Source organism: Haliotis cracherodii, unplaced genomic scaffold (assembly GCF_022045235.1).
Source record: "Haliotis cracherodii isolate W230 unplaced genomic scaffold, xgHalCrac1.p SCAF_7, whole genome shotgun sequence".
Taxonomy (NCBI): domain Eukaryota; kingdom Metazoa; phylum Mollusca; class Gastropoda; order Lepetellida; family Haliotidae; genus Haliotis; species Haliotis cracherodii.
The window spans coordinates 6,612,624-6,631,077 of record NW_027266330.1 but is presented as its reverse complement, the minus strand read 5'-3'; the positions used below and the strand labels follow the sequence as shown (position 1 = coordinate 6,631,077).

Sequence of the window (18,454 nt, the reverse complement as noted above, 5' to 3'; positions counted from 1 at the left end):
TTGTTAATCACGCCATGGTTCCCGACCTCGTCATACCAAAAGATGTTAACATATGGTGATCATCATCATTATAAACTACTATCATCATCATTATCATTATCATGTTTATGTTCCCGTAGATGCTGATCCTCCTAAAGCTGTGTGTTTCAGTCTGGGTGCTAGTGTTGGATGCAGGAGCACAGGTCGACAGTAAGTAGCCTGCTATTATTTCTACTTTGGTGTGTTGTTTTCCAGGTCTTTTCCGATCAGGGCACTGGGATGAGAACTAAACCATTTTAAAATTGTCTATTTCTTAAATGGTATTTATGAGAAACTGGAATGTTAAAAGGTGTAGAAATACATATTTTATGTTATTATTAATAATTCTGAAGACTTACGTGTGAATATCAGACTCGAGGTTAATTAAGAAAAAATAAACCTGGATGCTGTGTCACATTCCTGTCTTTTAGGCTTGACTGTATTAGATGGTGTATTAAGGAGCGCCTTAAAATCAAAAGAAAATGCCAAAGTCCTACAACCTAGAAGACCGCATGTAACTCTATTCAATAACTTGAACTGAAAATATAGTTATATATTTAACTTTTAGGATAATAATCAGACAATGTTTTTTTTCTCAGTTTGTGGTAGTGCATCAGTGCTAGTTGCCAACTCAACGCCCCAGACACTCCACAACACAGATGGGTTATCTTCAGAATGTATAGTACAAATCACCGTGCCAGCTGGTTCCTCTTTGAAACTTGATTTCACCAGATTTAATGCCACGGCCCATGGTATTGATCTATTTGCGAATGGTGAGTTAAACACAAACGTATCGTGAAAATTGCTTAACTTCAGCCTGCTTCTATAGTGTAGTGGGCAGAGAAGGGGTGTAGTGGGCAGGGTGTTCGCCTTGAGAGTTGTTCAATTGTTCAATCTCCTGGCCGTGTCATACCAAACGATTTTTAAAGATGGCACCTCTGTTTCCTTGCCTGGATCCCGCCACACAGGGAATAACACAAGGACGGGTCGACTCAGAGTCAGTGGATTGTGACTAAGTGAGGCTACCATGTTAAACTGCAGCATTTCCGTGGGCGAGCACAATAAAACCAGAATAATTCCAGGCTAGTACAAGCAGCCACACATACGTGCAGAAACGTTGCTATATAAATGGAATAATCTTGAATACGACGTTATTTTTCATTTCCTCAGTGGGGACCCGGGGTCGAATAGAATGTGTCCTCAGCACCCCACTTCTGGTCGCAAGAGGCGACCGAATTGTGCAACTTGTTTGCCATGGGTTGCGCCCCTGTGTCGGTGGAGGAAGGGAGTCTGGTGGTTGAAGGCACTGGAGCCAGGAGCAGGTGTTCCTTTTGCCCAACACTTCACTTTGATCCTTACTTCATCTAGAAAGGTGGTAGAATGGGCCCGGTTCTATCAATCGGCTGGTCATACCGTGCCTTGTGCATGGTCAATTTCAATTTTGATTATATAAGTGTACTACACAGTAAATGTGGTACATGGCAACCTTGCCTAGAGTCCTATGCCAGAAGGCAGTGGCGCATTGGCCAAACTGGCATTATCGACCTCCAGGTTCCAATTGTCTTCAAATGACTGTTAAAAGGCAGAACCAAACTGACTTTTATTCTGTTTGACATTATTAGCTACCTATTATTGATATAGCTTTCGTATAGCACGCCTGTCGCCCTATAGTGTATGTTGACACTCCCTGGTGGGTGGGGAGTAGGGTTGTCATATATGTTTTCTTTCATCATGGCTTCCCAACAAATCTCTGGTTCTCGTAACAAAAGTAATTGAAGGCACGTTGACACAGATCTAGTTTCAACTTCTGATGATTTGCCAGTGCCACCATCGTTGGATCCAGGACTATCTCATCCAGATTACCAGATAACTGTTCAATTTTACAGCAGAAACGATTCTCTTTCAACAGCACTAAAATATATCAACAACCAAACTAAACATTAACAGTTAATCAGTTTTTCAGATTCTCTATTTTGTCTTCCACACATGTTCTGTTTGACTATAGATTTATCCATCACAAGGGATAACTATTTCAAGACATCATATATACACATGCACAAAAGTTAAGCGCCACCATATTCATAGTCTCTTGATTTCACGTGTGGGAATCAGAAATACGAAATATGATGATGTATGACTGAATTAGGCTTCAATAGTTTCATGAACCCATATTTGTCCAGATACAACAAGGAAAGCGTGCTTTACGTGTTGCTGCAGTTCCCCTGCCCTATAAAAAGTGAAATTCAAGTTTCAGACACGTGGTTGCATTTTGCTCCTGTGTGAGATTCCACTTCCAATAGAGGTTGAAAATCAGCCACAGTGTGGAGAAAGTTAACGAACGCTGAAAGATGGCAAGTGATAGGCATGAATAATGCTGGCATGTCATGCAGGGCCATTGCAAGACAAATGGGTCGTCATCACAGTGTTATCACTCGTTTGATTGTCAAACATGGTCAAACCAATGATGTCAATGACAGGCTTAGGTCTGGTAGGCCACGAAAGACCTCTAACAGAGGGGATAGACGTCTTTTCAGGACAGTCAGATGCCACTTCAACAGATTTAAGACTGCAGTGGATTACCCATAAGAGACTCTCGACGATGACCGTAAGGCATCACCTCAGAGCGGCTTGTTATAACGCCAGAAGACCAGTAAAACATCCTCAACTGACTGAGAGGCACATGCGGAATCGTCTGATATGGTGTCGTGCCCGTAGTCGATGGAACTTGGCCAACTGGAGACGAGTGTCGAATGCTGCTACGAACTGTTGATGGTCAAATACGTGTTTGGAGGCAACATAACACTCGTTTTGCACCAAGGAACATCCAGAGGTCTAAGCATGTGGCGGGGGATCTGTCATGATATGGGTTGTGTTTCCTTCGGCTGCAAACTTTCGCTGTTGACAATTGTTGAAGCCTGAATGGCCAACAATACCAAGATGCCGTTCTTCGTCCAGTGGTAGTCTCTCATTTTGACAACCATCCTCTTCAGACAAGACCTGTTTACATGGTCGGCAATGCTAGACCACACATATCTCCGTCAGTTTTTGCTTATTTGCATCAAGAAGCTATTGCCACTCTTCCTTGGCCGGCCTGTAGTCCGGATCTTAATCCGACTGAGCATCTCTGGGACATTCTTGGCCGGAAAATCAGACATCGTGATCCCCCAGTTCAAAATCTCGCTGGTCTTGAAGCCGGACTTCATGAAGAATGGATCCGTTTGTCTCTGAGAAGCATTCAACTTCTTGTAATGAGTATGAGTCGTAGGGTTGAAGCTGTGGTCAATGTCGATGGATGATACACACGTTACTGACGTTTCTGTCGTGCAATAGACTCTGCACTCCCTAGGGTGTCTATGTGACACCTGATATGGTCTGCTGATAAAGTAAAAGCTCACAAATATGGTTTGTGGCGCTCAACTTGTGTGCATGTGTATATTAAGAATCTCCATGATCCCAAGTATGCTGATCTACCTTCAACTGTTGTCGATCTATTTTTAAGGTATTGTTATATACAATGATGTCCATTTGATGATTCCATACTACTTGTAAATCTTTTTCTGTGATACGACCAGTTATTTTACTTTCCTTCGTTGGGCGGTCGTGGGTAGCCTATTGGTTGTGCTGGAATACTGCTAAAAGCCGCGTAAAACCATACTCACTCACTCACTCATTCACTACTGTCCTTTTTTGGCAGGTTTAGATGTAAGCCTCAATGTATTTATTATGTTTAACCCTTGATAGTCACCATATGGATGAATGTTGACGATGTGACTTAAAATTTATCTCACCCTCTCATTAGAATTCATTTCATTTCAACTAATTAAGGGGCATTATTGTTGGCCAATGAGGTTCCAGGGACAGATTACTATATCCCCAGCAATATATACATGGTTGTCTACTAAAACTAACCGGGAGGTTCTGTTGTTATAAAATGCTGCTTAAACAGCTCCACATCGGATTGAGTAGGCTTCACTCATCTTTCATTGCTGTGTAATTTTGTATTCGTATTCTTGTCATCTTCTCTGTCACCACTGTGATTTAGGACAATATTCATCGCTGCGAGTGAATGATGATGTCAGACAACATTAATCAATATGAAATTATGCAAATTATCCCTACAAAATAGCCGTGCCATTGAGATAGATTGTTCTTGATTTTAAGTATTGTTCATTCTTGTATAGATCCGTCAGTCAACAGGCAGAGGCTTGCAGCAGTCATCACAAATATGAGAGAGGCCGGAGGCGCACCCACCTACGTTTACCATGGATCTGTCTACATCAGAGTTTATTTCTCATTCACAAATTCGACATTTGTCATGACGTATCAAGAGGTAGACTTCGAAGAGAACAGTAAGTCGTAGCCACAGTGTTTAGTATTTTGGAAACTGGGGGCCCATTTGAATAAAGTTGTGCATTTGACAGGATCTGCTGATCACAGACAAAAAGAGATTCACCTGATTATGTTTAAACCTTTGTTATGTTCATTGTAATTCCTGCATTTTGATTAGCTGAAATGGTCACGTGTTCAATAGTATTCATTTCCAAATGAATGTAAAAAAAAATCAGCCATGCCCACCGAGGATGACTACTTTCACCACTACGGAATATGTGGGAATCCCAATTTTGCTGTTGATGGAATTGCCTTCCTGCTCACCTGTATTATCATGCAAGGGGCTTGTGATCTAAAGTCATGCATTCATCATCCAAACTTGATTCATGTCACGTCACAATATGTATTCCTACGCAGGACATTTTAATCAATCTCGTTATATTTTGTGTCTGCTTTGATTAATATAACTGTTTTTCATTAATTGGGTATGCATAACACATAATGTAATATCGAACCTATTTATAAGGATTGATTCTTTTCGGTCCGTTTTGAGGTATGACTAAAAATAGTGATGTGCACACTTTTGCAAGAATCCACTGTGCCCCAATGAACCGAAAAAAACACAGAGTTAATCATTGAGTAATCACTCTAATATCAGCACCCAACTAGGGCTCGTGTGCGTCCCCAGTTTGTCAACCTGCATCAATTCCGGCTTTTTCCCTTCACTCACTCATTCTCTCACGTTAACTAGGATATATAACCCCAAAACGAGGTCCGTCACAAAATTGCTACCACAACATGTAAACTTAAAATGGGAACTTGAAACAGGTTAAAGGTGTGGTGTTTTTAATCAAGAGTAACAAGCTAGATTAGCTCAGTGATCTTAGGGGAGGAGATGTGGTCATTATTTGCATGAAAGACATCATACCCAATGTATGGATACGATAGGGGTTTCCTTACAGTTTTTTTTAAGTTATCAGAACAATTAGTGAAGTATCATTTTTACTGACCGTGTACCTTGTTGTATGTGATGACATGAGAATAATCACCAATAAGTCATATTCTTCTGTCATACTTCTCCATGGATGATTTCAGTCAAACTCATGTAAAAGAAACACTCAAAACCAGTTTCTTTCCAGCCAAACATAGGCCACAAAATAGAACATTTTTAATGTTTTTTCAGCGTGGGTTAAGTCAGTGCATGATGTTGTCATTGGTAGAATGCTCAAACCTAAAAAGAGGAAGCGGAATTGGAATAAACCCTGTCCCAAGTCTGTCTACCCTACAAGAAAAGTCACGTTTTGTTCTTAATCAGCCAAAGGCCCTCGTCCCTTTACAAAAGCCCAAACAGTGAATGGGACCGCTCCAAGGAAGCGCTACCTAATCGAAATCACCGAGAACGTTTTGGAGAATGTGAAGACTCCCCAACACTGCAACATTCTGCATTATCCAGATTGGCAGAAGGCCTGTATTCCTGGCAGAAAACCCATGTACTCACCCAATGTCAGATAACCGATTGGGAGGTGCCAAACCTAAGGCACCGAGAACAATGGGCAGTCGGATAGCTTGGTACTTGGGATGCAAGCGTGACATTGCGAAAGTGAGGTCTGCATATTTGCCATGTTTTCCTCAATCTTGTCAATAACATTAGTGTCAAAAGTGATAGAAAATTCAATGATATACATTGGATTTATCAAAAAGGACGAGATCAGGTTTGTTGGAGTTGAAACGGGACTATTCCTAAGAATTTTGTATTTATCATTTTCCATGACGCCCTCTACATATTCTTGGCCGAACCGTTGATTGACCTCTGTGTCAAAACCACAAGCATGGCGAAGACGGTAATACAATCATCGAGCCACTCTATCATGTCGCTTAAGATACTGTATTTGTGCCAAAGCTTGCTATCCACTGACAATGTGTTTGACAGTCTCATTTCATTACATAATCTACATTTCACACTAACATTTTGATGCAAAATCCTATATTGACGGTTTCGAGTGGAAGTGACCGATCTTGAGCAGCAAACAGAAAGGCTTCTGTTTTAATTTTTCAGGCCAGACAACTTCATTCATGTGAAGGACTCTTCAGGGTTGCTCATTTTCTGAACACACTGCACATAAACTCGATGCAGTGCTCGTTCCGATAGCCTCCCCTTGAAAAAAACGGAGTCTGGGCCGATTTGATATGGCACTATACTTGGTTTACATCGTCCAGCAGTACAGAAGCTTTAACAAAATCAATATTGACAATGAAATTCTGTCCCACATCTTTGGCTCGTTTACGAATACGGTTGAATGCCTTCTTTTCATAATTAGTCTTGACATGCTTCACAAGAGGATCATGAGACAAATAGATGTGTGCAAAAGTGCACAAAACCATTATATCCTGAAGAGCCTCAACGTTAATCAAACCACGCCCTGCCATTACGATTGGTAAATATAAGCGATTGAGGGAAGAGTGAGGGGTAGTTGGATCTATTGTCTGACATGATGCTTCGTGTGAGAGTGTCAATACCGTCAATATTCTTGTTTCGTCTAATAACAACACCAATAGGATATAGGGTACAGCATAAGTATTTGTGGCTTTTACTTCAGCTCTGAACTCCAGATTTTGAGTCTACATTTGTACTCTGCCCAAAGTTTTTTCTTGATACAGGCATTCTGGAGTTTGTCCCTAATCTGCTTCCCTAAGTATGTCTAGGCCTGACCTTTCACGAGATGGTCAATAAGTCACCCCCTTCCCCCAGGTATACTGACTGATCTTAACATTTCTACCTTGCCACGTTCCAAATGAAGAATGTTGCATTTGTCGAGTGCAAAGGACATGCCGATATCATTAGACAAGGACTCGACAATCAATGAGGCGAAGGTGCCATGTCTGCATCAATGCATGAACTGGACACAGTCGCTACTGACCATGGGAACTTGCTTGTGAACCCCCTCTTGTGTTGTGGCTCATTTGCATATGCCAGGTGCCCTGTTCTTATGGACTGTTGACCGTTACCACACATTGAGACATTTGGGTAAGCTTTATGTATGAACTACCCGATAAACTACACGACTGGTCGACAAAGCTACAATCAAAAACGAAATGCCCAATTGTTCCCGAGAAGTATAGTGTAGTTTCACCTTGAATTGGCTATTGTAATGGCCAGTGCTTGATACAATTGGGCATTATTGATAAGGGACAGATGAAAGCATCTATGTGTGCCATATGTCTGTTGCAGTCTGTACTCTACCGAGTCTGGTCTTTGCTGACACCACTGTCCAGGAAGTTGTGACGCCCAACTTCGGGAACGGTCCTTATTTTGACAATGCAGATTGCGGAGTCATGATCGAAAGTAGCATCACTGGTGCGAGGGAAGTAAAGGTGGAGGTTATGTCTCACAATTTTGAGTGTTGTTGTGACGGTGTACGAATATGTGACGGTAAGTATATAGAGGTTATCACGCGAGTGTTTTGGGGGATGGAAACTATACTTCATTAGGAATATGCAATCTATTTAGCGAGACTTGGTGAGCTAAATACACAGCGTTTATTCCGTATACCTAGGGCATTACCAGAGATGAAAGTAATACAGAGGGTATCCCAGAAGATGGAAGTAAGACGGAGGGTATCCCCTGAAATAGAAGTAAGACACAGGGTATCCCTACAGATTAAGATAAGACAGAGGTTATCCAATGAGATGAAGGTGACGGAGGGCATACCCTGATATGGAAATAACACAGAGGGTATCCCCTGAAATGGGAGTAAGACGGAGGGTATCCCCTTATATGAAGGGAAGACCGAGGGTATCCCCTGAGAAGAAAATAAGACAGCGGGTATCCCTTTAGATGTATGTAAGGCAGATTGTATCCCCAGAGATGGACATAAGACAGATTGTATCCCCAGAGATGGGAGTAAGACAGAGGTTATCCACTGAGAGGGGAGTAAGACAGAGGGTATCCCCTGAGATGGGAGTAAGACAGAGGGTATCCACTGAGAGGGGAGTAAGACAGAGGGTATCCCCTGAGATGGGAGTAAGACAGAGGTTATCCACTGAGAGGGGAGTAAGACAGAGGGTATCCCCTGAGATGCAGGTAAGACGGAAGGCTTCCATAGAGATGAAGGTAAGACAGAGGGTATCCCCAGAGAAGAAAATAAGACAGCGGGTATCCCTTGAGATGTATGTAAGGCAGATGGTATCCCCATAGATGGAAATAAGACGGATGGTATCCCCAGAGATGGGAGGAAACCAGGGGTTATCCCCTGAGATAAAAGTGAGACAGAGGGTATCCCCACAGATTAAGATAAGACAGAGGTTATCCAATGAGATGAAGGTGACTGGGAGTATCCCCTGATATGGAAATAACACAGAGGGTATCCCCCGAAATGGCAGTAAGACGGGGGGTATCCCCTAATATGAAGGGAAGACAGAGGGTATCCCCTCAAATGGGGGTAAGATGGGGGGTATCCACTGAGATGCAGGTAAGACGGATGGCCTCCATAGAGATGAAGATAAGACAGAGGGTATCCCCAGAGAAGAAAATAAGACAGTGGGTATCCCTTGAGATGTAGGTAAGGCAGATGGTATCCACAGAGATGGAAATAAGACAGAGGGTATCCTCAGAGATATGAACGTTAGAGGCTGGGGCAGAGATGAAAGTAATATGGAGGGTCTCTTCAGAGATTGAAGTAAGACAGGGGGTATCCCTACATATTTAGATAAGACAGAGGGTATCCCCTGAGATGGGAGTAAGCCAGTCGGTATCCCCAGAAATGGGAGTAAGACAGAGGGTATCCCCTGAGATTGTAGTAAGACAGAGGGTATTCCCTGAAATGGATGTTAGTATGCGAGTATGACAGAGAATATCCCCTGAGACTGTTGTAAGAGGGAGTGTATCTCGTGAGATGGGAATAAGACGGAGGGTATCTCCTAAGATTGTAGTAAGATAGAGGATATGCCTTGAGATAGGAGTAAGACAGAGGGTATCTTCTAAGATGGGCATAAGACAGAGGGTATCTCCTGAGATAGGAATAAGACAGAGGGTATCTCCTGAGATGGAATAAGACAGCGGGTATCCCCAGAGATAGGAGTAGGACGGAGGGTATCTTCTGATATGGGCATAAGACAGAGGGTATCCCCTGAGATTGAAGTAAGACAGAGGGTATCTTCTGAGATGGGCATAAGACAGAGGGTATCTCCTGCGATGGGAATAAGACTGTGGGTATTTCCTGAGATGGGAATAAGACAGAGGGTATCCAATAAGATTGGACTAAGACAGAGGTTATCCTCTTATTCGGTGAATAAGACAGAGGGTATCTCCTGAGATGTGAGTAATACAGAGGTTATCCCCTGAGATGGGTAGTAAGACGGAGGGTACCCCCTGAGATAGGAGTAAGAGAAAGGGCATCTCCTGAGATGGGAGTAGGACAGAGGGTATCTTCTGAGTTGGGCATAAGACAGAGGGTATCCCCGAAGATGGGAATAAGACAGCGGGTATCCACTGAGATTGGAGAAGAACAGAGAGTATCTTTTGAGGTGGGACATCGGGTATTTCCTGAGATGGAAGTGAGACAGAGGGTATCCCCTGAGATGGCAGTTAGTCAGAGGGTATTCCCTGAGATTGTAGTAAGACAGAGGGTATCTTCTGAGATGGGAATAAGACAGAGGGTATTTCCTGAGACGGAAGTAAAACAGAGGGTATTCCCTGAAATGGATGTTAGGCAGAGGGTATCCCCGGAGATGGGAGTAAGACAGTCGGTATCCACTGAGATGTGAATAAGACGGAAAGTATCCCATGAGATGGGTGTGAGGCAGAGGGTATCCCCAGAGATGGCAGTTAGGGAGAGGGTATTCCCTGAGATGGTAGTAACACAGAGGGTATCCTCTCAGATGGGAGAAAGACGGAGGGTATCCCCAGATATGGGAGTAAGACAGTGCATATCCCCTGAGATGGAAATGAGACAGAGGGTATCCCCTGATATGGGAGTAAGACAGAGGGTATCCACTGAGATGTGACTAAGACCGAGGGTATCCCCTGAAATGGGAGTGAGGCAGAGGGTATCCCCAGAGATGACAGTTAGGGAGAGGGTATTCCCTGAGATGGTAGTAACACACAGGGTATCCTCTCAGACGGGAGAAAGACGGAGGGTATCCCCAGAGATGGGAGTAAGAAAGAGCATATCCCCTGAAATGAAGTGAGACAGAGGGTATCCACTGAGAAGGGAGTTAGACAGAGGGTATCCGCAGAGATGGAAATGAGCGAGAGGGTATCCCTATAGATGGAAGTGAGACAGAGGCTATCCTCAGTGATGGAAGTGAGGCAGAAGGTATCCCCAGAGAGGAAGGTAAAACAGAGGGTATCCCCAAAGAGAAAGGTAAGACAGACGGCATTAGTGGCGATAGTATTGAGAGAAGGAAGTAAGATGGAGTCTATCCACATGGTTTAAAGTAAGTCAAGTGAAAGGATATCACCAAAATTGCAGTTTGGAGGGATTTCAATCTCATTATATTCACATCTTTAATTTTGACGCGATACATGTACGCGTGAAGATGGCCACCCCTACGGGACCACCTTTTGCTCACTGTCGAAGCTTCTAAATCGGAACCAAATGAAAACAAAGTAGCACCGCCTTAATATATTATTGTTGTGGATATTTTACACATTCCGTCGTTTGGGGGTATTGGCATGTACACCTCAACGGGTGTATCATAAAGAGTATATCTGGGTTTTGTGGGGATTTTCATTAGCTAAGATGGACATTTCCAAATCGAGGTGTTTAAAACAGAATCATTCAGAAAGCCGGCGGGTGATTGGCTCAATAATCCACAATCCGTGGTTTACATTGGATTGTCAAATTTTGCTCAGGGTTCTCATATGATGTGATCTCCTTTGGAGTGAGTGAGTGAGTTTGGTTTTACACAGCTTTTAGGAATATTCCAGCAATATCACGGCGGGGAACAGCAGAATGGGCTTCACACATTGTACCCATGTGGGGAATCGAACCCGGGCCTTCGGCGTGACGAGCGAACGCTTTAACCACTAGGCTACCCCACCCCCCCCCCCCGATCTCCTTTGGGAATGTGATTAGATTTACATGTGTAGTATCTGAGTACAATATCTGATTTTAAAACGGTACACTATAATCCACACACGATAAACACAATGTTTTCTTTATTTCTTCTTCAGATGACGGCTGTCTTAATTTGTGTAGTACATCCAAAAGGATCTTCCGTGGAAGCAATGTTACAATTCATCATTGGTCAGATTTCCTAATTGCTTACAATGGTACGAGATTAGAGTACACTGTAGGTAAATATCTTCTTTATTATCTTCTTTAACCCCTCCTTTCTCAAAAGTAAACATAGTATATGATTAAAATTAACCATTTATATCTTCCAAATGATTAGATCTGTTTTAGATTTATTGCTTAATGTAATCATAAAAAATGCAAAATGAATTACTTGTTATAGGAATAAAATAAAAGGTCAAAGTTCATAATCAATGGCAGGCCCTATCATTAAACACTATTACAATTGATCAAATCAAAATGTTATTGTTCTCGTTTTTATACTTGGCGTGTCACATTTCCTCCAAACCCAGCATACAACAATTGGACAATATGTGGCATAATGCACGAAATTTGTGTCATCAAATTTGCAAACATAACCACGTTTTCGTTATTTCGTCATTTTGGTCATTAAAATCCATGTATTATGTATATGATTTCGTGACAATAGTGAGGTGACACGAAATGTTAACGCACATGTCGCTACTAAAAAGGTTCTATCCCATTTATCAAACATGCCAACAAGGAATATATATATACATATTAAAAAAATATATATGCTCTTCAAAATAAGAAACACAAAGCCAGATTTGTGTGAGGTAGCCTAGATGTTGTGGAGAGAACATTTGGTCATTGTAGTCCTCTCAGTTATCGGTACATAGGAAAAGTCCAAGGTGAAGGTCAGCTACCATCAATAACGCGTATTTCGCCCGTTGGAATCGATAGCGGCCTGACATCTCCTGCCCATGGAAGAGACGAGTATGCGAATCACCTTCCTTGGATATGTGATTCTGTAGCCCACACTCTGCCTGCAACGCAAAAGCCAACTGCTGCAACGTCTGGGGTTGTGGTTGACTTCGGCGTAGCCGTCTATCCAATTCATCCCACAGGTACTTTATCGGTTTCAAATCTTGGGTTCTGGAGGGCCAGGGGAGAACATCAATGTTGGTGTTGTATAGACAGGATCTTGTGATCCGTGATGTCCTCTTGGAATACACCTTTGCCGTTGGCTGAATTTAGCAGGACATGTGGCAGGAGAATTTCGTTGATGTATCGTTGAGCCGTAAGATTGCCCTGGATAGCGATCAAAAATGTTCTGCCATGATGAGGGATAACCGCCCACATCATAACGCTACTACCACCAAACATGTCCACTTCATGTACGCAGTTTCCGGCGTATCGTTCTCCCCGATGTCTGCAGACCCGTGCCCATCCATTCCCTCGATGGGCGAGAAATCTCGATTCGTCGCTCAACCAGACATCTCTCCATTGCAGTTAACCACCAATGCAGTCGTTGTTGGCGATGTTGTCGACTCAATATGACGCGTCGAACAGAACGTCTTGCTCGTAGACCTGCTGCTCTTAAATGGTTTCGTACAGTCTGGTCGGAAAATCTGTGCAGTCCAGATATTTCTGATGTGGTTGAAGTGGCTGTGATGGTCTTTTCACGTATGTGGCGCAGTCGAATGTAGCGATCTTGGGCGGGGGTGGTTGCTCTTAGGCTTCCCGAACTTTGCCGATCACGTGTTGACCCATGCTGTTGAAACCGATCCCATAGCCTTGTGATGGTGCTCGGCGCTACATTGAAAACACTGGCTTCAGCTGATCGGGATTCCCCAGCTAGCAAGCGGCATTTGACGCTGTTTCTTTGCACTTCTGTTAATCATGGCATGTTGTTGAGCTGTCACTGTTCGATTGACGCAGATGCCAAGCAATAAAAAAACCTGCATTTTAATGCCGTTCATAGTACTGCTGCACGTGCAGCTCCATGGCCCTTTTTTTACTGCACTGGGTGCGTTTTTCCGAATCGTACGTGTTTCCCGACTAATGGTTTGCATGTCCTGGGTGTGAACATTTGATCCCGGAAATTTGTCACTGACACTATAACACGTTAAACCTCTTCATTTTGAACATCTTGGTCCGTAAATTTTGCTCTTATGGCCAACAATATCGGTTTTGTGTTTCTATTTTTGAAGAGTATAAAATATTATAATTCTGATTGGCTTGCGCCGTTCCGACGCACGTCAGCCTTCGAAAGGGGGACAAGCCGTCTTGTATGTTACGGCTACTCTCTCACCACATGTCTATTCCCGTTTCTCGTTTGCACAAAACATATGTCCTTGTTACGTTGTAGCGTTAAAAAGTAGCGTATTAGAACACTTAGAACATATACCTCGTATGGTGGAGTAATCCAGTTATATCACGGCGCGTCAGCTTAATGTGGGAGGAAAGCCAAAAGTGATGCAGGTGCCAGACGTTACCCCTGGGTATGGTGTATGGTGTAGCACGGATGTGGTGCTGAGAAACCTAGAAAGATAATCGGGGCGATTCGGGTTTCTGGCCTGCCGAAGGGGCGCAACTCTGCAGAGCGAATCGCAAAGCCTTAGACGAATGGGCCACCCGTGCCTCCTATGATAAAGTAAACCTAACTCACTCACTCAAAGGAAGAGGCCTTCTGCCTGGGTCACGACGGCGATGGTCATCACGTGACGATGTAAAACCGTCGAACCGAGGCTTGTTCGACTCCCGTCCGACCGAGGGTTATGGTGTATGGTGTAGCACGGGTATGGTGCTGAGAAACCTAGAAAGATAATTGGGGCGATTCGGGATTCGAACCCACAATCATAGGTTTCTGGCCTGCCGAAGGGACGCAACTCTGCAGAGCGAATCGCGACGCCTTAGACGAATGGGCCACCCGTGCCTCCTATCATAAAGTAAACCTAACTCACTCACTCAAACGAAGAGGCCTTCTGCCTGGATCACGACGGCGATGGTCATCACGTGACGATGTAAAACCGTCGAACCGAGGCTTGTTCGACTCCCGTCCGACCTTGGCGCGTTGTGCCTGTTTTGGTCGTTACGAGTTGAGTTAAAATTAGGTTTAACGTCGCGTCAAAGATTATTGCACTCAATAAGCGACGTGCATGCACGTGCGCGTGCGTTTGGGGCTGCTTGTACTTGTCCGGACTGATGCCGATTTATAGTGCTAGCTCACTGAGATACCATGCCGCAGTTTAACATGAATAGCCACTCAGACACAGTGTACTGACTCCGAGCCGACCAGACCTTGTTTTAGCCCCTGAATGCCAAGAGCCAGACAGGGTAAAAAGAAGAACCATCTTTTAACGTCTTTTGGAATGACGCGGCCGGGGATGGAACCCCGGACCTTCCGCTCTCCATGAGGGTGCTCTACCACTACACCACAGAGGGGATCTGGTCGTTACGAATAATAATGACGAAAAATATCGAATATGGGCATAGTGAATCCTAGTGGTATAATTTACGTTGTTCTTACTAATATTCCAGCTTTATGACGACGGTCTGAAGTAATCGAGTCTGGACCAGACAATCCAATATTTGCCATAATGGGCATGAAAACACACGCAACTGGAATACGACGACAAACATCAATCAATTCAGTGAACATGCCTAACTGATCCAATTAGTTCCCTTTACAACAGACATTGATTGCTGAAGAAAACTTCTAACCCAGATATTCACGGGAGAGGGAAGATGAAATGGGGTTTAAGGTCGCGTTTCAGATTATTGGACTTATATAGCAAAGTGTTTGCGTGTGGCGGCTTTCATTAGTCCAGATTTCAGTCAGTTTTATAGTGCCACTGAGATAGAGCAGGCCAACTGAGATAGAGCAGGCCCACTGAGATAGAGCAGGCCCACTGATATATGTTGCTGTTGACCAGTCCTTGCTCTCGTCGAGCGCCAAGCACCATCATTTAACATATTTTGATATCATGCCACACTCAACAATATTCCAGCTATATGAGGGCGGTATGTAAATATTCGACCCACCTCCACCCCTACCAAACAAACAAAGAGGTAATGTCCTTTTGTGGATCAAGCCTTTATTTCATGTACTTATATTGGACGTCCGTTGCAGATTTTACTGACTGGACTCCGTGGAAGAGCAACGCCTGTTACTTTGACTGTACCACCAAACAACGCCTTGTCGACGACACTAGAACAAGGACTTGCCTCAAGGACAGCTGCATGGGCGAGACGAACCAGAAACGAACCCGGGTCTGCAGAACCACGTGTAAGGATTGCGTCCTCGGGAATTAGGTAAAGCTTATGAACAATACAATATTTGGTTCCAGACAGGATATGTTTAGGACTAATGCATGGAGGAAGAGCAGAACAGTGGGTATTTTACACAACACAAGTTTTCACAGGATATCCAACATGTTTCGCGAGGACATATGTTCTTTGAAGAAACACGGGAACACATGACACACCATTTTGATCACTGATGTGGCAAAGTTTGAAGTGTCCTACACCTGCCTAACACAACACTTCCTGAAAGCGCCACCAATGCTGTAACCCGTATCAAACAACCTCTGATAAAGCGTCTCATGACACTGTTTTGAAATCGTCGTAGAAAGAACACATTCAATTGCACGGCAAAGGTGAAATCACACCAGATGCTGGCGCTGATCGTCACAAAGAAAAATCTGGCTTTTGGAAATTGAAATAAAAACTCTGGTCATGGTCTTGTGTATACATGCTTCTGAATACTTTACATGTATTGTCATTCTAAATCTTAATGCATAAATCTCGAATGCACAAAAGACATCATATGTTAAAAGAAAATCATGTTATTTTTGTCTCTTCTAAATGTCTTTATAAACCTCAAGTGACGGCATGCCTTTCTTGTCGTGGCGGGTTATGCCTCTTAAAAGTAAAAACCAGGAAATCATGTTAATTAGCATTACCTTCAATATGTGTACAGATTATGGAGGTATTAACGTGTAAGCAGGCGTGCATACCATGTAAATTCGCGTTGAGGATTTACGCAAAGCCTGTACGCCCGTTTATAACTACATAGCCGAAGTAAATACGTCAACAAAAATAACTCCACAGACTGCATATTTTCACCAGGAACAAACACAAACTGTAAACAATAATTATCATTAGCGGCAAGTGATAAAATATGTAACTGTTTTGTATAATGGAAGACGCCCTTTCATGTTTTACAGTTCCGGTCTGACAGAATACAAAGAATAATATTCTGAAAATGGATTCAAGATATGGTTGCGCATTCATCACTGACTAGAAAGGGATTCACAAAGCTGAAAATGTTTCGGTGCAAATACTGATATTTGAAAGTATTTCTAGGGGAAAATCAACACGGTATCTGCTTATATTATTTGAAGACATGTCTATCTTAGAGGGCCAACGACTTTTGCATTTTGTTTTCTTTTAACTTGCTTTCGGGATTTACAAAGAAATAAAGCAAATGGTATACGTCTCCTGGCCTTCTTGGATTTGCTGTTGTGCACAAGTGAGCTAATATTAGTTATTCTGTCATGACATAAAAGAATGTTTGGGGTATCACGGGGCATCAAATGGTATCTAGTGGTATAGTGTCCGCCCGGGGAGCGGAAGTCGCGGGTTTGATCCCCGGTCACATCATACCAAATGACTTGAAAGATGGTACTTGTTGTTACCCTGTCTGGCGCTCGGCATTAAGGGGCTAAACAGGGGCCATCTTCCCGAGGCAAGAGAGTTAACTGATTTTAAACGTCCAGTTTCCATCCTTGCCGAACTAGGCTGGAATTCGGGGGCTCGATCGTAGCTTCACCAGTGGCTATTATGAGTTATGTCCCTTCTAAGCCTCTGCTATGGACCAATCAGGTTCCATCTCTCGTATCAGCCGCGCCCAGTCAAGACGATCTGATCGATAATCAAGTTCTATATTGTGATTAAATGGGTCTTACATCGCGAAGTGCATCAAATCAAGTGAGCACCTTGATTAAAAGCATGAAGAGATTAGGAAAATATCTGTTGACAACGAGTTGGCGGTGCACATACTTTGCAAATCCTGCAATCGACCGAAATCTGCATGACAGTTTACGAACCGGATTTCGATTTCGGTGCGCTATTTTAATTGGACTATGCATAGAGTCGTTAGTCCAGCCAACATAAAACTCTATAATACCAGCCTTGATCGGCAAGGGAGGAAACTGGTCTTTTGCAGTCAGTAAACTCTCTTGCCCTGGGAAGATGAACAGGGGCCGACGGAGTCATCATGCTGTGTCTGAGTGAGGCATTCTTGTTAAACTGCGGCATGGTATCTCAGTGGGATAGTACAATAAAATCGGCATTGGCCCGGACTAGTACAAACAACCACATACACACAAGTGCAATAATCATGAACGAGACGGTCAACCCCATTTTACCTCACCTCACACAAAAGGCGAGTGTAGGGATACATTCATAGCCTAAATCATACATACACCAATGACTACAGATAACCCATCACAACTATAAAAGAACATTGTCGGATGGTTTGGGGGAGGATTTCGATGTCCTGGACCTTAAACCTGACTGGTTTGTGATGAGATGGCAACTAGTTTGTTAGTTTGTCTTGTCTGGGGATGAACATTTATAGTCAACTTGGGCTGGCCCAACGACTCACTGTGAAGCCAGAGGAATTCGTTATTGATCAGTGAATACAAAAAAGTACCCCCTCCATGTCAGTAGAGAAAAGTCACTCGCCATTTGGCCCCTTTGTTTACAGCGACGAAATATACGGCCGAAAATCCAGCCAAGGTAGGCAAGGGTGGAACTTGGACGGCTATAGTTAGTTCACACAATTGATTCGGGAAGATGAAGTAGGTCAGCCAATCAGGTTGGCCGCGCCTAATTCCGCTCGCCTTTCGTGACTTTTTTTCAAACTCAAATGTGTGTTTTACAACAAGTGTGGCATGTACAATATACGGGAGGATGAGGAGTGACAGAGTGCATATTTGTCAATTGTTATGTGTTCTTAAATGCGATTCCAAACCTATGAGTAGTGATGTTGAATTTTTCTC

At 43.3% G+C, this 18,454-nt stretch overlaps 1 protein-coding gene across 1 annotated transcript in view; it reads left to right on the top strand.

The window, feature by feature from the left end:
• LOC139447257 (uncharacterized) overlaps positions 1–16,690 on the top strand; it is a 29,431-nt gene extending 12,741 nt beyond the window's left edge. The window contains exons 2-8 of the mRNA XM_071228524.1: positions 120–189; positions 618–791; positions 4,200–4,367; positions 7,577–7,777; positions 11,522–11,644; positions 15,520–15,701; positions 16,616–16,690. Coding sequence (XP_071084625.1) covers positions 120–189; positions 618–791; positions 4,200–4,367; positions 7,577–7,777; positions 11,522–11,644; positions 15,520–15,701 — 918 coding nt within the window. The 3' untranslated portion in view covers positions 16,616–16,690. The remainder of the gene's footprint in view (positions 1–119; positions 190–617; positions 792–4,199; positions 4,368–7,576; positions 7,778–11,521; positions 11,645–15,519; positions 15,702–16,615) is intronic.
• The last annotated feature ends 1,764 nt before the right edge of the window (positions 16,691–18,454 follow it).